The sequence below is a fragment of the Lycorma delicatula genome, chromosome 6 (assembly GCF_047948215.1).
Source record: "Lycorma delicatula isolate Av1 chromosome 6, ASM4794821v1, whole genome shotgun sequence".
Lineage (NCBI taxonomy): Eukaryota > Metazoa > Arthropoda > Insecta > Hemiptera > Fulgoridae > Lycorma > Lycorma delicatula.
The window spans coordinates 16,343,535-16,367,414 of record NC_134460.1 but is presented as its reverse complement, the minus strand read 5'-3'; the positions used below and the strand labels follow the sequence as shown (position 1 = coordinate 16,367,414).

The 23,880-nt window shown below is 29.3% G+C and overlaps 1 protein-coding gene and 1 long non-coding RNA gene across 6 annotated transcripts in view; both read right to left on the bottom strand.

Annotated features, from left to right (window-relative positions):
* Positions 1-23,880, bottom strand: part of LOC142326660 (glycine dehydrogenase (decarboxylating), mitochondrial-like) — a 108,241-nt gene that overhangs the window by 20,084 nt on the left and 64,277 nt on the right. For 2 of the 5 annotated variants that reach the window (XM_075369270.1, XM_075369266.1), the window contains exons 3-4: positions 5,044-5,119; positions 1,728-1,904 (exon numbers count right to left, since the gene is read on the bottom strand). In XM_075369270.1, coding sequence (XP_075225385.1) covers positions 1,728-1,904; positions 5,044-5,119 — 253 coding nt within the window. Of the gene's footprint in view, positions 1-1,727; positions 1,905-5,043; positions 5,120-6,201; positions 6,278-23,880 lie in introns of those variants that run through there. The other 3 variants (XM_075369267.1, XM_075369268.1, XM_075369272.1) reach the window with 3 other exon arrangements.
* Positions 9,460-23,698, bottom strand: LOC142326667 (uncharacterized). The gene is made up of 3 exons (XR_012756829.1): positions 23,023-23,698; positions 11,780-11,858; positions 9,460-9,517 (listed from the first exon to the last, which is right to left on the bottom strand). It is a non-coding gene; the product is annotated as an uncharacterized LOC142326667 (long non-coding RNA).

Sequence of the window (23,880 nt, the reverse complement as noted above, 5' to 3'; positions counted from 1 at the left end):
AAAATTTCTCACTTGATGGTCTCCAACAACTTTGTATAGTAAATAAGAGTATGGAATTGGAGGCTAACCTTAAACCAAAATTCCTTACTACATGTTTTTAATCATACATCAAAATTATTTAGTTCATTGTAAGCTGTAACATTTATCAAATTCCCTAATATATTTGTTTAAAAATTGCCAGGAAGTGTCAAATTGCCAAGATGTTTAAATAGTTTATTTATAGGTAAAATAGTCTTTGTTTCATCTGCTATTACTGTAAAGTTTAGAAAGCTTTCTTTGTTTTCCGTAGCAAAAAAAAAACAAAAACAAAAAACTTGTAGATAAATGTCAGCAAAATTTTTGGGTACACTCTACATAATATTTCTAATAGCCTACAATTTTAGTCGAGATCTAATAAAGAACAGTTCTTAATTCTACCAAGCCCTGCTCAAGAAGTATACCGATTAATTACTGAATGTCTATCACTGAAATTGTCTTTATTAGCTCATCAGTGAATTTTGTTCATCATTAACATCCATTGTTCTTTCTTTAAATGAACTGATCTTCCATGCTTTGTCTACTCGTAATATCTTTACCGTACTGTAATCACTAATTTATTGGTGACAAATCTCAGCTAGAATTAGTCCTTTTATGCGGAGAAAATACAAGGTAAAATGAACCTGACAGGTCAATTTGAATATTGTTTTTTGCCCTTTCTAGCACTGTCACTCTAACATTTGTAGTCGATGCGTTATGGAGTACCTCCATTCTAAAAACTACTTTTGGCATTAAGTGATTGCTAAAAGTAGTTTTGAGAATGGCGATACTTTGATATTTGCCAATTACGAACGGGAAGAATAACAATGCTAGGAAAAGCAGAAAATAACAGCCAAATCAATTATGATAATCTAGAGGAAATACAAAATATTGTGAAAACCTAACAGGTTCATTTAGCAGGGCTAGAATGAAATATAATAAAAGTAATTGATATTGAATAATGAAAAGAAAAGTAATGCAGAGGTTGCCAAATCAGTTTAAGAGAAGTATAGTAGAGAAGAGAAAAAGGATGGAGTAAAAATGAGACTGTAAGCAATGAGAAGTACAGTTAGAGCAATAAGATGGTTTATGATAGCAGTGGAAGATGTAAGAACTTGCAAAAAAGAACACTGCAAATGTGCAGCAGCAGGTGAAAGATAGTGCAGGACAAAAATTAGAAGTATTTCAGATGACCCAACATAGATAAAATCTTGAACAGAGGATAAAAATAATGTTAGAGACAGCACTAAACTTTATTTTAATTCTGTTCACTTTTTTAAATTTTTATTCCTTTCTTTTCCTGTTTAGCTTCCGGTAATTACCTTTCAGATAATACTTCAGAGGTGAATGAGGATGATATGTATGAGGGTAAATGAAGTGTAGTCCTGTACAATCTCAGTTCAACTATTCCTGAGATGAGTGGTTAATTGAAACCAACCACCAAAGAACACTGGTATCCACAATCTATTATTCAAATCCGTGTAAAAATAACTGACATTAGGACTCTAGACTTTACTAGGGCTCTCGAGTTTGCTTGAACTCTCGACTTACAAATCAGCCGATTTGGGAATACGCGTTCACCACTAGACCAAGCCGGTGGGTTAATATTTTTATTCCTGGAAAAAATGAAAAAAACACTTCCTAGAGCCTAACTGCATAGAACAATTTTTTAACTATTCTAAGTTTATTTAGACAAATCAGAAAATACAAACCAGTGGAATCATAGAATGAACTAAAGAAATATCTTTGTTTTCTAGTGACTTCATATATCTTACAATTCTTGTTTCAGAATGATAAGTGTTAAAAATAGGATGAGTCATAAACTGTGACATTCTTTTGAATTCTGTCTTCAAAATACTGTTGCTTAATATATCACTGTTTTCAGCAATCTAAAAACAGAAAATTAATAATTATTACTAAACTTTATAAAATAAAACATAAATACAAGGTTTGTTCAAAATCTGTCTGACCATTGACCAAGTGGCTATAAATCTTTGTTTCCTACAAAATAGCCTCTTATCATAATACTGAAAATATTTTTTGTACATCTCTTTTGATATTTCTACAAGTTGTGCTATCACATTCATCATTATATCTCCCAGCTGTGACATCAGAACACTTTCAGAAGCATTTGAAGTTACCAGAAATTACAAGGAGCCATATCTGGTGAGTAGTGATTTCAAAAAAATGTCTTAGGTTCTAGTGAACTGAGGATTTCTGTATTTGACTATACAGAATAAATACTTTCTGTATTTGAAGTTCTGGATTACATGTGACAAATAGGCGTGTGTGTTATGATGCAACTGACATTTATGTAATTTCCATAGATCCAATCTCTTGCACCAAACTGCATGACAAAGGTAATGGAGATCCTTTAGAGAGTTCTGTTTCTTGATAGTTTAGAATTCTGGGGCATACTTGGGTTGCACAACTCTGAGGAAATTAAAAAAAAAACAGTCAGCTTCATTTTCACTTGTCTTGCTTTCTTTGGCCTTGGAAATGATGGTGATTTATTTAGGCATTAAAAAGATCAGTAACAGCTAAAAAATTACACTCAAAATCCTACACATCTGTTAAGCATAAAAAAAGCATCAATGATATTGATCATCAATTTTTTTCTACAACTTCAATTTAGTAGAGTCAGTGAAACTTAAATTTAATAAAGTCAGTGAAACACATTTAGTGACTGTGGAAAAATTGTTTGTTGTATGTGGAGACATAGATAAAAATTTCAAGGTATTTTATGAAACTCATACTTTTTTTATTTGTCATAATTTTTTTTTTTTGATTGACAAAGATAATAAAACTAATGATAGAAATAATAAAATTAGATATCTTTCAACCTCCCTTATTTTCAGAATATATTCTACTAAAAAATGAACTTGGTTAAAATAATAGTATGGAAAAATAAGTAAAATTTTGCAAAATTTCTACATCAGTAATAAATATTTTATGACAAATAAGCTCAAATTCCAAGAAATTTCCAGAACTTAAAGATTTTTCAAATTCCAGGTTTTCCAGTGTGCATGGAAATCCTGATAACTGTCAACTGAGCTTTCGTTTCTGGGTTATATCCATATACCCAAGATTCATCGACAACATGGTCTTAACAGATTTAGGATCACATTGGTATACTACTATGCAACATCAAAACAAATCTTTTTCTGCTCAAGTAAAGCAACTTTGGCACAAATTTCATGGTCTGTGTCTACAAGCTCAATTCATCCTTTAAAATCAGGTGAACTCATCACTAATCCCAATGTCCTTTGTAATTTCTTAGTCAGCAGATGATTTTCCATGTCAAATTGCATATATTGTTAATGATATTTGGAGTTCGGCTTGTTAATATCCTATTGGTGTGTTGTTCACTCTCAACTGAAGTGTCACTATTTTGAAAATTATTATTCCATTCTGTAATATTTATTACCCCTGTAGCTTCACTCCCAAAAGTCTGCTTAATCTTCTTAATCGTTTTTCTTTGTGTTTCACTAAGCTTTTGGCAGAACTTGATATAATAATGTTTAGTGTATATCATCATTATGCACAAAATAAAATTGCAACAAGCCCTGCAAAACTCATGCATGCAATAGCTGCTGAATAACAAATGACATCCTCTATGCAATTACAAAAAATACACGTGGAACATAGTCCTGCACTTTTACCAAACTTTACTGATCACATTCAAGTAATTTTCAAGAAAAAGATAGGTATGATACTTTTTGAACAGATTTCACCAAAACACACACACACACATCATATACAAAGAGTTTGGTTTCAAATTGAAACTGTTTATTGTATTTAGCATGTATCTAATCTTTGATCTGACTTGTCTTAAAGAACGAGGCATTTTACCAAAATGATCTGATATTCAGAAAAAACTTCAGGTATCAAGAAATAAAAGGAAAATTCTTTTTACATACAAGATAAAAAAACATCCTTTACTAAGCACATAGAGTATGGCATAATAACTATATCTTTGTAAAAAAAAAAACAAATGGAAATTAGAAAAATGTTGTTTAATATGAATGATTGGTGTAATTCCAGGGCAGCTCTACTCAGTTACAGATGTGTTTCTTTAATTACACTGAACCTTTATAGAAAGAAATCTTTAGTTTTTCTTATAGCCTATATTGTTGGTAAATATGTTCCTTTATATACCTGATTTTCTAGGCAGTACACTATACTATTCAAATCATTCATAACATTATGTAATATTTACGAGATGCATTTTAAAATAGTTTATTTAACTGCAATTAAATTTTTTTTTTATTAATTTCACCTAGTTTATAATTTTATTTGATAATTAGAAATGAAACTGTTTATCTTACTTCTTGTTTATGGTTATATGTTTAATATAACCAGACTTTGTGTTTTAAAGATTCTTCTCTGTTACACCTAATAAATTATTTTCAAAGATATTTTTAACTTTTTAGAATACTTTGTATAGTTTTATTTACACGCTATTTAATATAAACAATTCCTACAATTAAATAAAAAATATGTTACAAAAGGATTTTGATGTTTACTTAATAGCACATATTTGTCAGATCATGTGACTCCACAAAATAGGAGTGTATCACATTTGGTTAAAGACAGGGATCAGTAAGTTCAGTAAGATCAGTAAGTTTTTACTTTTTTGTAACCAATTTCTTCTATGGATTTCACTACATTTTTAAGAAACCTAATTAAAGTAATTTGCATATTTTATTAATTTTGAATATTTCAACCTTTTATGTTAAAAAATCAAGTCTTTTAAAATGTCCTATTCTAATTTCTTTAGAGCATATTAAAATTTTAAAAATGTACTTTCATAATGAATGTCCCCTTATTTCTCTAAAATAACACTAATGAATAATAAAAGAAATTTTCTAAAAAAAGGTTTTCTTAAAAATTATAAGATTCTAATCCCTACAAGAATTAGGTTAATTGTATATAATTTTTCTGGTGATTTGAAAAAATTTCAGACATAAGTTATATCAATAATCAGTTTATTTTCTTGTTAACAAATAAAAATAAATAAAATCTTACATTTTTTTGTGGTCCAGGCATGAAGAGGAAATAGTGCTTTGGTGAGGAATGGATTCTTTTTAGAAGGTTCCAAATACTGAAAAATTTTTAAATATTTATTACAATTCCTAGTGTTCAGTCATGAAAAAAATTATTTAGATAGGTGTTAAATAACTAAATTTTGGGTTAGGTAACAATCTACAAATCTTACAATCTCTAAAATTGGAACACCTATTTAAAAATACAACCCTACAAAGATTTAACAAGTAAAACATAACATTATCTATACAATGTCTGAACATTATTTATGTTTCATAAAACACGATTTTGAATGCTTTTGAATAGATTATTATTTAATGGGTAGAGTACGGAATAGAGAGGATGATCAAAGTATACCAGAAGGAAAAAGCATTAATTGAAGGTAGAGCAAGGAAACAAAGAGGTAAATTGCTTGACATTTCTTGTAACAATATTTATTTATATCTTAAACAGTACTAACGTATGCACACACATCGTACACAAAATGACAATCGTATTTGCTATCTGATTTTGTGTAAATCCCCTTCACTTAAAATTCTCAACATATGCAGCCCCCTACTGCAAGATTTTTATTATAATAGTAAAAAAAGAAACTATCATTCCTGAGAAGACAGTAAACTAACCAAATCAGGACCAATCGGTTGATTGTTCCTTGCCTGTTCCCTACCCTTTTGTTATCCTTATCCTTCTTACTTAGGAACTTAGGTAAGTATTACGGTCAGCTGCCCTGGTTCCATCTATGTACTATGCTACCACCTACAGATTGGTATCAGTAAGACCTTGCCTGAAGAATTAGTCAAGGACTCTTGTTTCCTATGAAGGGATTGCACAACAAGCCAAACTAATGGTAAAGCCAGCCCTCCTGGCTGGAAAGAAAGAAATATGGTCACTGACACAGTTTTAGAACTAAATTTGTCATTCATATTTACTTTAACATATTACTAGAGCAAGATGTACGGCTGAAAGTGTTAACTCATTAACAATTTCAGTGTGAACATAAGAATTATAGATTAATGCATTAAAAAATATTCATAAAATGTACTAAAATGTTTATGAAATTACATTAAAATTTACACTTTTTCAAAATAATAGTAAATGAATTCAAATATTGTTTATGTAGTTTAAAAATATATACTATACCTCTTCTAACGATGTTTCACATCCAAAGATCCAAAGCAAATCGCTTACATCATCATGCGATACAGTTTCAAGTGAAATACCAACCTAAAAAACACAGATAAAAAGTCATTTTAAGGAATATTAACTCAAAATAAAATAAAACTTTTATAGGATAAACTTTTTATTTAAAAAGTTATATAAACAATATATCAAAAAATATATTTTAAGATGATCAATATTATGGCAAAATTGATATAAAATTTGATTATTATTATTAATATTATGAACTGCTATGGTAGGAGACAAACACATTTAACAATTTATAATGTAAATACTCTTGATGGTTCAAACCAGTTCATGATATGTCATTCATCAACTTCTTCATTAACTCATTATTAACTTATTCCCACCATCTGCATTTAGCCATTAACCATCTGTATTTATAAACCTTACTGAAAACCACCAACACTATTTGAAAGGTATATTTTTACAGCTTTTACATCTTAATTACATAATGAGAAAACTGGTCTTCTGAGCAGATTAAACATATTGCTACAAGGCTTGTAGCAATGCGATTAGATCACTTTTAAATAAAAACTAATTTTTTTCTGTATTCTATCAAATTTATATCGATAGGAAAAAATAAATAAGTTATACGTACTTCATAACTATTAACAACTGAAATAAACATATCAAAAATCTCTCAAGATTACGCTGAGTCGGTTATAAAAAATTCCTTTCGACATGCTGAAAGGCGGAGGTATATTTCACCGGTGCTAAGTAAGAGATAAAAACGATTTCCACCTTAAAGTTAAGAAAAACTACAAATTTACTCAATATGACAATGGTTGCACGTGAAAAAGGTTTCACATGTTTAGCATATGACAAGCCCCCCTCGTCATCTTACAATTCCAGCAAAATTTTGGTCATCCCTTGTCATAAGGGTTGGTCATTGTTTCAGACAAATATTTTAAGTAATGTTTAGAGGACTGAAGACCACTTTCAACCGATTTGATACTGTATCTACTAAGGGAGGTATGATTTTTTTTTGTCTTCGAAACTCCATTCTTCCCACCCACTGGGCCAATGGTTGGTGATATCAAAAAACTTTACTTAGATAAGGTTTAGGCCCTTATCCAAAGAATAGTAGGAACTTTAAATTAATTTGATATTTTACTTAATAAGAAAGTTACAGAGATATTTTGTTTTTTTGAAAAAGCTTCCCCCCATGGCTTGATTTTACCCATTTAGGAACTCGACCAAAATTTTGGGTCATTATACTTTGTGTCAATTTGAAAGTGACTGGCACAAGATTATGGCAGTTATCGTGTCCACAAGAAAGTGAAATATATATATATACAAATAATGACATTTTCTGGAAATTGAATCATGGTATTCGTTACAACAAGTAGATGCTGGTTCGTTACAACCAGTAGATAAACTGGATGGAATTTTGTATTGCGTTCTGATCTTATTAGATTGTGTAAGTTTGAAAATTTTGACTACGGTTATCCTTGGGAGAATTGCTAAATTTTTGCATCCTTTCTTCCTCTGTTCTCTGAAGGCCTTGGCAGTATCTTTTGGTCTAGCAGGGATGCACCTGATGGGGCCTTAGTTTATGAAGGGGATAACACACTCTCTTTAAGTGAGTTGCAAAGAAATGCTGAGGCAGTCACCTTTCTTGTATACAGACTGAGATGAAGAAGAGAAACTGGATTTTATCAATGTTTCTTCTTCATCTTTTTCCATTAACTCTGGTTTCAGGAGATGAATTTCTTGCTTCTTAAGTCTCTTCTTTTTTTGTTTACCTGACTTACTGAGTTCAATGGTTGTAATTATTTACAACTGGTAACATTATAACCGCTTCCTCATCTGATCATTATTGCCCGCCCTTATCTCTTTTTTCTTTTCTGTTTAGTCTCCGGAATCACCACAAGGTATTACTTCAGAAGATGAATGAGGATGATATGTATGAATGTAAATGAAATGTAGTCTTGTACAATCTCAGATCAACCATTTCTGAGATGAAACCTAACTCCCAAAGAGTACCGATATCCAAAATCTAGTATTCAAAATCTCGGTATAAAAGTAATTGCCCCTATCCCTGACCTTTGTTTATTTCACTTCTTAAAATTATTACATTTTTATATGTGATATGGTTGATGATAGCAACACCTCTCAGTCTTAAAACATTTGTTTGTCTTTTTCATTATTTAAAATAAAACATTTTAATCTTCAAGTCCCAGCAATGCAGTTATGAATGAAATTTTCTTCTATTTCATAACGTTTGAGTATGTTAATAAGCAATTCTTTTCTGAAAATTAAGAATATCAGGTTTATTATTAATGTCGGTCGATTACTGGCAAATATTGGTTCTACGTTGATGTGGAAAGCTTTTATAATATTCATTATATCTTAGAATGAAATTGTACCCTGTTTGACTGATGTAGAAATTTGTGTGGTTTGAACAATTCAGTTTACATACTACAGAATAGTGAAATATTCCAGGTTGTTTATTTTCTGTGTAAAATTGTTTATTTTGTCTGATCAATGTTTGAAAAGCCACACTGCATCCAGATTTTTTTAATTTATAAGCTACTTTCTCCGATTCTTTATGTTTTATATATATTAATATGATGTATTTTTTGTTTCACTTACCTTTTTTAGTATTTTTATTAATTTTGTATAAGACTATCGATGAGTGTGCTGTTACACAGAATGAGAATCTAGGTGTTAGACATTCTGTAGTGAAGAGTCCTTATGTGCTCTTTAGGGGACATGAGTAGATTATACTTAAGCAGATAGTTTATGAGGCTGATTACTTAAGATGTTGTGGATGAGCATGTTAATTATCTATTGTTCTTGGTGTATTCTGAAAGTATGTTTTTGTTTATTCTTTTGTTAGGTAAGGTCAAAATTATTTTTTATTATCTTTAAAGTTTAATTTGTGGCATTTTCTTAAAGTATTTTAATAGTAATTCACAATGCTTCGTGTTATCTTAGGGATCATTGACTTATATGTTTCAGGAAATTATTTTACGGCCATATTTGTTGTAAGAAGTTATTTTTGTTCTATACTTTGAAAAAAGATTTCTACTATAATGCTGGATTATATAGGTTTGTAATAAAAGAAAAATAACAAGTACTGATTAAAAAAATAAGAAAACCATGAACATTTAATACAGAGATAAATTGACTTACCAGCCTGGATTTTCAAAAATATTTCTCATTATAGTATGCGGGACGCAACAATTATGGTATCCCATACCAATATATGACCGCCATACTTGGTTAAGTTCTGAAATTTTTCTAATTTTTTTTATAAGTTCATATTCACCTGTAAATTTAAATATGAATAATAATTTTTAAATTAATCCCATAAAGTTAAGTACAAAGCACTTCATATCCATCCCCAATAAATGCTCTTTGTGCACCTCCCTAAATCGAATTATTTAAATATTAATTGAATAAATCGAATTATTTTAAATATAATTAATTTTTAAGATATAAACCACCTATATGCATCCAATCCATCTCTGCTGATTGGTCAGAACCATTTCAAGGTCAGTTGTTTTCTAACAAGTATTTTATATAATTTGAAAGTTGCACTTTATTAATTATTCTTTTACAATACTTTATAAACAATTATTTCAATTCATCGCGTAATATATATTTCACATTGCAAATGCCACAATACATAAGATATACAAATAGATAAAATAAATCACACATTTAAAACAATAATTAGTTCATCAGTACTAAGTGTCAATCAAGAAGTAATCTACAAAACTTTCCAACATCCTGATACTGCAATCAGGGTATTGCAGGAATTGCCCCTCTCTACAAAGAAAAGAATTAAACTAACTGTTTAAGCATTATGAACTTTTATTTGGGAGTTATTCAAGTATTACAAAGAGTCCTTAACTATAAGAAAAGACCAACAAACTGTTTTCAATTTGGATTAGGAATTTTCGATTTAATGTGCTGGGTAGAAAATAGTAATGGTCACCTCAAATTTAAACGATCAAGGGAAAAATTTATGTTATTCTGTTTGTTAGATGACAACATATTCAAGGATAGTCGCATATAACAATATAATAACATTGATAGCCCGTTAACCAGTTCTGTTCCCTATAATTAAATTATGCTACATAAATTCTGTGAGAATGGGAGTTCAAAGAATCAAAGGGATTCTGTAAACTTAAATTTAATAATATTAATTTTATTATTGATAAATTAAAAAGATAAATTTAAAAATTTTCAGGGATTTTCTATATTTACTTGAATTTTAAGACATTCTCAGGATACCCTACTTATCCTGGGAGGATGTAGGATTTTAGTGAGGCATTTCATTTATGTCACAAAATTTAAGACATTATTCAGATATGAACTGCAACCTGCTATATCTCAAGATATCCCCTCAACATTCTGTATATCTCAATTCACAGATTGCACTTGTGGAACAAGTTTTGAGTTCCAGAGACATTATGTGTTGCATCAACAGAAGTATAAAAAATATTTGATTCATCAAAAAACAAACAAAAATATGATGGGATAAAATTCAAATAAACTGCAAGATTTTCACAATTTTATAACTTTAAAATATTTTAATAATATCTATAGTAGTAGCAAGATCACAAAGCAAAGTAATAGCAGTAACTGATGGCTTGAAATCTTTTACACTAAATCAGCTCTGCACATTTATGTTAAAAGTCCTGATCGGTGTTGGTGAAATTTTTATTTGCTTTTGTTTGTTTGTGCTTTTATATTTTGTTTTACAATTCTTTTTAATTGAAAGTACGGTTACAAAACTTTCTTAGCTGTAATTAATTCCACCACCTTGTTCAATTTTCATTAAAATTTAACATCATCGATATTACGTATATGCAGGTTATCATATGAAATTTCATGAATGTATGTTAGACACATTATGGTAGATAAATGCCAACACCCAAACAAATACACACCTACAGAATTTTACCCTTTTTTTTTTAACTCAAAACAATCAGAAATTAAAGAAGTTAGATCCCCAAAATTTTGACTAATTGCAATACTAATGCTTATTATATTTTGTTAGGTCTCTAAAACATAAAGCCCAATAAAGAATTTTCATATCATTTTATGATTAACTAAAAATGAAACAGATACATTTTACAATAAAATGTTAATTGGAATATCTCTTTTATATATATATATATATATATGTCATGAAAATGATATGAAAATAAGTTGTCATCCAAATTATCTTTGAACCAGATCTGTTTGTCAACTAAATTAATGTTATTTGTTTAAAAATAACATTATTATATATATATATATATATATATATGTATGATTGAATGTATGAATGTATGCATGTGTGTGTGTGTGTGTGTGTGTGTGTGTGTGTGTGTGTGTGTGTGTGTGTGTGTGTGTGTGTGTGTGTGTGTGTGTGATGACATCTTATTTACATGGTTTTAAAAAAAAATTACCACTAATAATTTTAATTGAAATCATAGTGCAACAATGACAGCAGCACTTTTGCTGAAAACATTTGTGTTGTCAAAAGGATTTAAATAAAATTCTTAAAAAATACATAAAGCCATTAAAAATGTATTACCTAAAGGCTCATCCAAATGTAATGGTCTTCTCAGATTTATATTATCAGGAACCGCCTTACTGCTTAATTCATCCAATGACTAAAAAATAATAAACCACAAATCAATATATTCTATTTCATAGTGCAATTTATTCATAAAGTTTAAATTACAAACTAAATTAATTCAGACTGATATAGACTCAATATCTGTCATAAAAATTTAGTACACACAAAGGAAATAGAAAATAATTTTGGATATGAACATCAAAAAAAAATTGAAAAGAAACTTCAGTTAGGAATTTACAGAAAACCACCAGGAGAATGCAACAACATGATCAAGAAAACATCATTAGCAAAGTAATGAACACCATTATATTAGTATGCTATTGAAAAGTAGTACATACAATAAAAGCCCTAACATAAATAAAAAGATAAAAGAAATGACCAAATATGTGATTTTAAGTTAATTTAATTCATCTTTTTGCAAGGATGAATTTGGATAAAATGTTTATCAGTTAATGAAACAGTCGTATTTTAGCCATATATTACTATACAGACAAAATAGACAGACATTAAGAATATGACTTTAATACTGAGAAACTCTATTTGCAGTCATTACCTAATAATTTTTGTTAATCTATTTTTTTTTTTAATATTTTGCCGTTATTTTTAATATATACGAGTATGTATACAGAGTGGTGCAAGAAATTATCTAACATTTGGTTTTGTTAAAAAATATTTATTTGAATCGCGATACAGAAAAGTAAAATACAATGTGTTTAGTATATACCTGGAGATTATGTTCTGCTTATCATATGTTCAATATGACCACCATCACATCTAGCAAATTCATCAACATGAACTCCTACATTGTTAGTAACTCGACGACAAATATCCTCAGTTATCTCATTGCACGCCTCGATGATCGGGACCCACAGTTCCATCACTGTACAAGGATGTTTAGGAAAATTTTTTTCCTTCTTTAATCCCCAAAGAAAATAATCACACGGATTCAAATCAGGACTGTTCGGGGGCAGTTCTATTCGCACACAAAACGATTACGAAATCGGTTTGAAATGACATTTGCGTTAAAAGTTTCATGCAAAAAGTCTAAACCAACATTAGCTGTGAGTGGTCTGGCTCCATCCTGCATGAATAGAGTTGCTGTACGTCCTGATTTTTTGAGACTGTCACTTGTTTTATCCTCAACGTCCTGGTGTCCCGAGAAGGATTTTCAGGATATTAAATTATCCCGGTTTGGTAAATAATGTAAACATTATTTTTCGGAAGACAAATTTCACTCTAATTTAGGGAAATTTTATGCGTTGAGGGTTGACAACTTCTGACCTGCGCGCCTGCCTGCAGACAGCAGACAGCAGATGTCAAACCAAAACAAAAGCCAAATCAAGGTTAGTCACTTCACTGCTCACAGACAGTCTGTGTCATTACTGTTATTTTGGAGTTTAGGCTATTTCATTGTGCACATATTTAAGTTGCTGCATGTTAGTGTAGCGTTTGCATGTACAATGCCAAAATGAAAATGTCATTTCAGAGAACAATATTCTAAGGTGAACTTTTATTAAAAAGGAGAAGAATGAAGAAGAAGCATATTGTTCTTTCTGCAACAAGTTCATCTCAGTAAGTCACGGCATTAGAGCTGATCTGTTAAACCATTTAAAAACAAACATAAAAATAGCATGTACGGTGTGAATTCTTCTAAGATGATTGGCGAATTTTTTTGTGAAAAAGGATTCGAAAGAAGAAATAATCATAGCTACTGCTGATCTTACAGCAGGTACCATGTTGTAAAATAGCATCGCTCTTTTAAATCAGTTGATTATTCAAATAAGTTAAATCCGAATATTTATCCCGACTCTAAGGTTGCAGTAAAACAATAAACAGCACGCACTAAAGCTACTCATTTATCAGTTACATGCTTTCTTCACATTCAGTTAGTACTTGGGTTTCAGAATTACAAGAAATTCCATATTATGAAGTTTCAATTGATGCTAGTGACCATAAAGCAGAAAAATATTTCCTGTTGTTGTTCAATATTTTAAAGAAGATGATTATATTACCAGTAAAATAATAAAGGTTTCATCACTGAAAGATAACAGTTCAGATACCATAACCATCTACTGCTTAACAAGCAAGCCTAGCTGAAGTAAACCTCCCTTTAGATAAATATTCGTCATTTTGTGGTGATAACACAAAGGCTAATTTTGGAGGTGCGAACCACAAAGGGGTAAACAACATTTTCCACAAACTGCAAGGTAATTTGCGGAAAGACATAGAGGGGATTGGGTGCCCTGCACACACATTGCACAATACAGTTTCTTGTGCAGCTGATGTCCTTGCAATGGATTTTGACACAGTAGCTGTCAAACTGTTCAACTACTTCTCTACACAAGCAGAACTGAAGTTTCTGTGAGTTTGTTGATATAACTTACAAACAGTTGCTTTACCACTCAAGAACAAGATGGGTATCTCTTACGCCTGCAGTTGAATGAATTTTAAGTTTACAGGAAGCTTTGAAGGTGTAGTTCCTCAATCAGGAAAAATCCCCTAAAATGCGCATGGACTTTTTCTCAACCACACTAAGTGAGGCTTATATGTGATTTCTCTACAAGCAGCTGTCTTTATTTCATAAAAAAAAAATAAAAACAATTGAATCTTCAAATATTCAATTATTGAGGTTAAATCAATTCTCGACAAAACTTTGAAGGCTCTTAAAGAACAAAAAGAATCTCTCTTTATTGGGTTTAAAATTAAGCAAATAATTGTTAAAGAGAAAGAAAGTGATAAGATGTTTAATGGGGAATGTAAGGAATTTTTCCAGACAGCTTATGGTTAATTGGATAAGTGGAGTGAGTCCCTTCAGCACTTATCCACCTTTAACTGGATAATGCTAAAGCCAATCCCTAATTGGGATCAAATAGAAAAAAATCAGACATATTTTACCTCAAAAACATTTCTTTCCCAAAAAGTGAGGTTTATGATCAGTTTCTTTGCCTAAAGAGCACGGTTACAGTTTTAATGGACAAACAGCATGACGAAGGAGAGCCTAAATGGGAGAATTTAAACTCAAGTGAAAAGTAGATTAGGTGCTTTGAGAGTATGGATAAGCATCAGTATTCTCACTTGTTGAAAATGTTCCAATACTTATTTTTAATACCAGCTCACATGCAAACGTGGAGAGAATTTTTTCAGTGATGTCATCTCAGTGGACTAATGAGCCAACGGCCTTTCAGTGAAACAGTTTAAAACTTACTAATTTGTCTGTATTACTTCAACAAAACCTGTGTTGAATGTTATAATTATGGGAAAAATCAACCAGATCTTATAAAAGCTGCAAAGTCATCTGATAAATATGAATGTGCACTGGTACTCATACTTCTTTAGACTTAACTATGAACTTAAGAAGTATCCTGAGTTTTTAAATGAGCAACATTATAAACATCAGCAGTATCTCCAGTGAAGATGACTATCTCCAGTGAAGACTATTTTGCTCTGAAAGGACCTTTGGAAGAAATATTTTCAGTATTTTAAAAATAACTTTTATTAATTTCTAACAAAATATTAATCTTTCCAACAAACCAAACAAATTGTTTTTATACGTAATAAGTGTGTAAGCAAAAAGTATAAAAAGTGCAATTTATTAGATTTGAAAAGTTCTCTCAGATTTTAACAAATGATCTATTTTTTAAGATACCAAAGTAAGCAGAAACAGGTAAACAATCTGAATGTAAGTTTAATATCTCTGCAGTAAACTTTTTAATTTATAGAAGATTGAACAAAATAAAGATGAACCCGAATTGGTTTCTGGAAAAGCACGGGAACAAAATGCAAATTTAGTCTACCGATTAATTTTAGAAGGTTAGCTTGTATAAATCTGAATGTGACATTTATAATCTTAAAAAAAATTATTTAAAATGAAATAAAATGTTCAAGAATGATGGGATTAAAATATGAAATATAAACAGTTATATAAGTTGTATAAGAATCCAATAATTATAATAAAAGTAGAAAAGGTGAAGTAAGGAATGAGTCATAAATGAACCCTATTTTATTTACTTTTTAATTTTTATATGGAAGAACCATTAAAAGAATTTTTCTTGGAGACAGACCCTTAAATCTTATCAATAGACAGAGACTAAAAATTCACTGTACTAAGTCACTTTATCTGAAGTTTTTTTTTTTTTTTTTGAAGTTTTATATAATAAAAATGTAATTAATAGGAGTGTATTATTTAAAAGTCTTGGCATTAATAGAACATTTTCTAATTGTATGAAATTTTATAGTAGATCGAAACTTGATGAATTGATACCAAAATCTGAAGGATTTCCATCTAGACATATTGGACCAAGAGAACAATGCATAAAAGTTTTATTTTATCATTTATTTCGAATTATAGCCCTTATTTTTTATTGCTATTTTACCTTTTAGTAATCTCACCACAACTGAGCCAGTTTTTTAAAGCTTTCCTTTTTGAATATGTAATATATTATTATACTTTTGAACATAAACATATAATGGTTGTAAACTGCTAAAAATCCAGTACAAAAAAAAATATATATATATTTTTTCTTTTTGTATAAAATGATGCATTATTTACATATATGTGAATTAAAATATTGGTTCACTGATCTCCATGGAGAAGTTGTAGCATCTCAGTCTTTCATTCAGAAGGTCCTAGGTTTGAATCCCCTGGTCAGGCGTGGTATTTTTCATACACTAAAAAATGTCTATTCCATACTCTCACGTACAAAGTTTGAGGTTTAGTGGTGAATTATTTTTTTTTACAATATTTTTAACCACGTAAATTAGATGAAAAAAAGATTAAACAGCAGTTATAGTATTTTAAATTGACTAATATCAGTAGTTTTTTTTTAAATATTAACCTTTTGAACTATCAGTATGATAATAATATATAATTATAAATGTATAAAATAACAGTAGTTATGTTACAAATATTTGAGTACTAGTTCTAATTTAATTATTGTAATTCAGGTTTGCTTTATTACTAGTTATTATTTGATTATATTTTACTTAATATTCGTTTTAATTTTCTGAATTAAATATTATCTAATTTAATAAAGTGGGTGATTTTTATTTAAAAAAATGCTAAACAATATGACAAACAAAATAAATTTTAAACAATTACGATTACATTCTGTTTTATATAATAAAAATGTAATTAATAGGAGTGTATTATTTAAAAGTCTTGGCATTAATAGAACATTTTCTAATTGTATGAAATTTTATAGTAGATCGAAACTTGATGAATTGATACCAAAATCTGAAGGATTTCCATCTAGACATATTGGACCAAGAGAACAAGATCAGACTTCTATGCTTGATTCATTAGGTTTTAGAGTAAGTTGATTATTTTCTTGTATTGTTATATTGTATATATTGTATATATTGTTATATTGTATATTACATAAAAATTTAATCTTCTTATATGTAACTCATAATTTAAATTTTCTTATATGCAACTCATAATTTAAATCTTATTTTATCTAACAGAAGAAAACAGTTTTCAAATTTCTCCTCATACGTAACATTCACTGTAGTTTCTAATTTTTCTTTTTATAATTTCTCTATTGTTAGTATTAATTGTCATAATATAGTATACAATAAATATATTTAAGCAATATTTGCTGATTTTCACCCACTGATTTCCAAGCAAAAAAAAATGATCAAAGATAAAATTATTTTTGTAATAACCAGATTACAAAAAGATCAGATTTCAGGTATTTCTTCCTTATTGCTTAAGAGAAACAGTTAAATTTTAAATTTTTGATAGAAAGTCCATAACACCATTTTCAGACTTCAAATTAAAAAATTGTAGCTGTAATAAATGAATATTCATACTTAATTGATGCTCATATATTGTTTTCTGTTTAGTCCAAATTTCATTTGCAGTCTTGCACATTAAAATGTGCGACTAAGGCCTGGATTCCACGCACATTAATAACACTTCCTGTGCACGTACATTATAAATTGCATACTTTTTCAATTCTGCAGCTTTCAAAACATCTGGTTTCTGTATATCTCCATTGGTAATAACAAAGAGATCTTTAGCTATCAATACTACTCTCTTCTGGAATTTCCAAATATTCCAGTTATTTTCATTTAACTTCATAAACTGCTGTGATTCCATATTTACCCACATGGTCACAACTAAACAAAATTTTCATGACCTCTGTACCTTTGTTCACAGTTACATATCTGGGCCCATAACCTGTTGCAGAGTGCTTTAATAAATATTAATAAATACACATATTGATGACCAGCAGTTTACTTCTAAAAGTAGTTTTAATAACTCAAACTCTAACAAAAACTCCCATATACTGCACATATTCTCTTTCAGTGTTAATACACTACTGTTAATATGGGCCTCACTCGCTATCGATTGACACAAAGCCCATATTACTGTTACAATTTGGTTGCTGAAATTCAGTTAATGAAATAACCTTAGGAATAGCCTGAGCTATTGTTATAGATTGTTACAATAGCAATAGGTTATTGTAATGTCACAGACTTGAAGAAAATAATTTTGTATAACAATATGCTAGCATCTAGTTATCTTGATAATTATTGTTAAACAATCATTTCACAAATCATATAAATTAAAGAATGGGCAAGGAATAACTTCTTTTAAGGAGACCTGCACCTTTTCTCAAGTAGTTCTTTAACAAATCAAGGAAAAGCAATTTCTTACAGCACATATTTGCGTACATCAATGCCAAAATATGTGATCTGTTACAGGCTGATCCCATTCTGAATATTCTGATTTCCTAAGGGATTATATGTGGGATGAATGTATATTACCTAAAGGAATGCATACTATGCCCAGATGATAATTAATTTAAGTGCTACTTTTTTCTTTTATTTTTGAAGCATTTCCAATCAGATTCTCAAAACCAGGAAAAGTAGAATATATAAATAAATGAATTGCTAAAAAAGAAACGGAAATACAATAAGAAAACCAAGTCGACAACTACTATTATCTGAAACTTGTAACAGAATAAGTTTGGAAAGAAGACAACTGAGGGAAAGAACTGACTTCTCAGCACAATTTTTAGTAATTCATTAATACATCTATTTCTCAATACATAGAAATCTCTAAAAAAAATTCAAGTTAGTGTTAACTTTTATAAAATATCATGTAAACGAATTTAAAATAATAATGAAGACAATGAACCTATTCCAGTGTTAAAAAGGAATGAACATAAAATGATTTTACAAATTGAATAACAACTCTAAAACAGTTTAAGATTTAGATCTGATATCTTTAACGTATGATAAACTAAAAATTTATTTTTACTTTATTTAAAAAGTATTTATTAAAAATTTCATGGTTATATGTGCAGTACGTTTTTAATGGCAAGCAATCAAAGTCAAGTCAAGAGACAGCCACTCAGAAAATAGAGTATTTTCATTTTCACCACATAACGTACTTTAAATAGTAAAAGTTACTATTTGACACCATTAAACAATGAACAAAATTATTTAAACAGTGATGAGACTTGTTTTGATACAAAGCTGAATAGTTCTTATTTTATTAAGATCAAACTCCAGTAAATATAATTTCTCCACCAATAGTGGTTATTATTATTGTTTGATGAAATAACACAGAAACTTAGAAGTTTTTACATGGAATATGGAAATGGAATTTTGTATCGTATGAAAAATATCATGCCTGACAGGATTTGAATCCCGGATCTCAGGATGAAAAGCGAAGATCCTATCACTCCGTCATGGAGATTGGCTAATTAAGTTCTTGAGTTTATAAATTAAATATAGCCTATATCTCTGAAAATAACCCTACAAATTCTTTGAAAAAATTTAAGAAACAACTTACTTTCTTAATATACAGAATTATACTACTACTAGAAGGTTCTCTAAGCACCATTATGCAACTCCTTTATAAGTGCTGTTATTAAGTGGCATGTGAATAATGATGTCCATCTTGAAACAGACAACAATATTATACTTGATCTATGATGTATTAGTTCATTTAATTCATTGTTATTTTTTTCAAATTTAATATGCATTTCAGATTGTACAAGTGTGGCCATGGCTTTTATCCACTAAGAGTAAAATTTGCATGTTTTAATTAGATCTTTATATAACTATTCTGTTTCTATCAGGTTAATTTTAAAGTTTTGTTCTATTGCTCTGAACAGTGAATGGATAACGCAACTGGGTCAATCTATTTGAAGTGACCCAAGGGTGGTTGCTTGACCAATTCAAAAAAAAATTGAAACTTACCCAATTGTTTCCTACATATCTCAGGACATTAAAATTATTTTTTTAAGCAGTTTATCTGTGGCGGCCATTTTTGCTAAATGCGCACACCTATTTTTCTGATTGTAAGGGTTTATGGAAAAAATCATAACTAAAAAAACTATTGTTCCTGGAAGGATGAAACAAAAAGCAATTTATTCACATTTTCTCAACATAAAAGATTGGTCCATCAATCTTAGATAGGTAAACTGAAGAGAGATAGAAAATTACTAATAAAGTTGAACATGAAAAACGGTGAAATTTCACTTTTGGTAATTCTTTTCAATAGACAGGGATGGCATGCACAGTTTGAAAGATTTTTTTATATGTAGGTATATGTTAGTAGTTCTAACATAAATAATTTTAATGGGATATACTTACCCCCTTTTTTTAAGAATTTTTGAGAACTAATTTTTTTTTTATAATTCAAATTTTGGCATCCAATAACTCTGATTGGGAAGGCGATAAAGATCTCAAATTTGCACAACCTACAATGTTTTTGTAGATGTTTATAGCAAGTAAAAATGTTTCTTTATATGTAGGTATATGTTAGTAGTTCTACCATAAATAATTTTAATGGTGATATACTTACCCCTACTGTTATGAATTTTTGAAAACTAACTTTTTTAAAATTCAAATTTTGGCTTCCAATAACTGATTGGGCTGGTGATAAAAATCTCAAATTTGCACAACCTACAGTGTTTTTGTATGTGTTTATGGCAAGTAAAAAGGTTTCTTGTGTATTATACTAATAAAAATGTAACAACCTCTCAAAAATCATGAAAAACGTGTTAAAAGCAATACCAATTTGACTCACTAAATAAGTGCTCCAAGGGAATTTATTGTCTTCTTTGCACTTTACATTTTTTTATATATTTTTTGTATTTAGCCAATTGTATATTATGTAGTTTCCTGCCCTAATTAAGATTCAATATTAAATTTCTTTACAGCATTAATTAAGATAATAAAAATTGAAACCGAATGTGAAATTTAGAAAAAAACTCCATATAAAAATATTATAAACATGGCAATAATATTTCAAATTTTACTTTTTATATGAATATCCGCAACTTTGTAATTTATTGGATACAGCATTAATAAAATGAGTAAATTATTAATTTAAAAATAAGAAGTACTTATTTAGCAACACTTTAAGTAGCGTTCCCAGTTTTGCAATAATGCATCATTAGCACATATAATGTTAAATGAATCACATATTGGTAAGCTGTAACAGTCATTTCAACAAGATTCAGTCATTCATACCATACTTGACAACTCAGACAATTTTGCTAAAAGAATGATTTTGCCAAGTAGATAAAAAAACTCATTGTATTTAAATAATTACTGAAAAACCTTTTTTTTGTACTTATCCATAACAAAGGAGTGTACAATTTCCCCCCTAATTGTATTGGACAATTACTTACAGTTATACTCATATTAGTTATATAATTAACAAACTTGATTTGTGATATTTAAGTATGTTATTAGTCGACTGATGACAGCCAGAGATCTCTATGAAAGCATAATCTGTGGTATATGCTGTAACAAGGGAACTCTGCTAAATGAAAATCGAAATGGTGCCTAACTGTACTGCTGTGCAGTATATTATAGCACTTTAAACTACCCACAACTTTTTCCATGTTTTGTGTACGAGCATCATACTCTGGCTGAATCGACATAGTTATTTTATCTAAGTTTAATATGATTAAACCACTGGGTTGGTCTAATGTGAACTTATCATAAATCAGCTGATTTCAAATTGGGAGTTCTAAGTTCAAATCCTAGTAAAGGCAGTTACTTTTATATGGATTTGAATACTAAATTGTGGATACCAGTGTTCTTTGGTGGTTGGGTTTCAATTAACCACATATTTCGGGAATGGTCTACCTGAGACTGTACAAGACTACACTTTATTTACATTCATACATATCACTCTCAATCATCCATCGTCTGAAATAATACCTTATGGTGGTTTTGGAGGCTAAACATAAACAGAAAAAGTGTAATATGATTAGAATCCAGCTTTTTCAAGTCTGCAATACACTTCCCGTGAATTGTAATAAACGACATACTTTCTTGATAATGATTTTGATGGTATACATTATTGTGCTAAGGATCAGTCATTAGTAATTTAGAAGGACTCTTTCATCAATATGCAAATTTTACCCAGTTTTTACTAAATTAAAAGAACATGTCATAATACATTGAGAGGCTGTAGACATAGAGGTTATAAGTTTTAAATCACTACATTCACAGACAGGATATAAAATTTACAACTACCTTGATAACATACATATAACTTTTTCTGTACCATCTGTCAAACTTACCTTTCACTGTATTCCTTTAACTTCAAGTGATCTCATCAAATGATATTTTTTTATTTTGTTTAATTAAATATTCCCTTATTAAAGTCAAAATAAAACTGCTGCATAACACATAAATCTATATTCTATTTTTGCAGTCTTGCTCAGAATGAACTGAATCTACTATATTTCAATTAACATTTTTTTATTAAATAAAATTCAAAATGAAAACAATCATAAAAAGTGTTATTTTAAAAAAAACGAAAAAGTGAATAATGTACACTACAACAATGACTGATAATATGTTAACAATCTATTTGAGGAATAAAACACACTTTCAAATTATTGAATTTGATGTGACAAAAGCATTGCATTTGCCATAAATTTTGCCTAAGATACCAGCATGAATCTTAGCAATGACAGATAGGCAAGGTATTAAATAGAGATCAATAAAATATTTTCCAAAAATAAGACTGTCAGGGCAGGTTTAAACTGAAATACAGAAAACATTGCTAAACCCATTCGTAATTTAAAACTTATTAATAATTCTATTAGATTTTATTTTTGAAACATTAGGATTTGTAGAATTGTACAAATTCCACGAGAACAAATAATAAAACATTACAAAGAATATAAAACACATTATTATAATAAGCAAATACTTACTATTGTATTCCATCTGCTCTAAAAGATCTACTAATATACACTGTTGCTGCTTAGGATAATGCATGAATTCAACTTGAAGAATATTTTGGGCAACAAATATTCCTTTAGGCATAATCTTTCTCAACACCGAATTCTTTCATATATTTCATGGCAGCATATATAAATTCCACATGTCCTCTTTTATGGGTCTCCCTAACCCTGAAATGATTCAATAATTCTAAATAAGTTTCTTTTGATTTGTCTTCAGTTCTTTCAAAACGGTTAGGAGCCGATAGTTTTTCATCATCTCTCTTAGAAGAGAAATTCTTATTGAATGTATGAAAGCACGTCCTATTATTAAAAATTACTTTTCTATGTAATCCATCACAAACGTTTAAAAAACCAGTAATTTTTTTTAAACTAAGTCTAAAAATTGCTCGTGACATTATTAGTAGCCGTTAAATAAGAATTACCGGTCAACATAAATTAGGATACTTGAAAAATCACATGTTATTTATAAATCATTTTATAAACTATATACATTACAAAAAATGATATTTAAAGACAAAAATCATACACAACGCTGAAACAATATTATTTACAGTAATTATTTTTTTCATCTAGGAAAATGGCTCTCCCTCACATTATTTACAATACTAGAAAATTAACCTGAAAATTTCGATCATTTGAATTGACGATCGACTGCTATCTAGTAATGGGAAGAATCGTGAACGAGTCGTTCCTTCGATTCGACTCTTTATACTGAACGAAAGAATCGAGAATCGGTTTGCAGGAGAAACAGATTCTTTCTACGATTCTTAACAATGAAATGGATAGGCGACGGGAAACCAAATCTTTCTCAATTACGAATCGATTCTA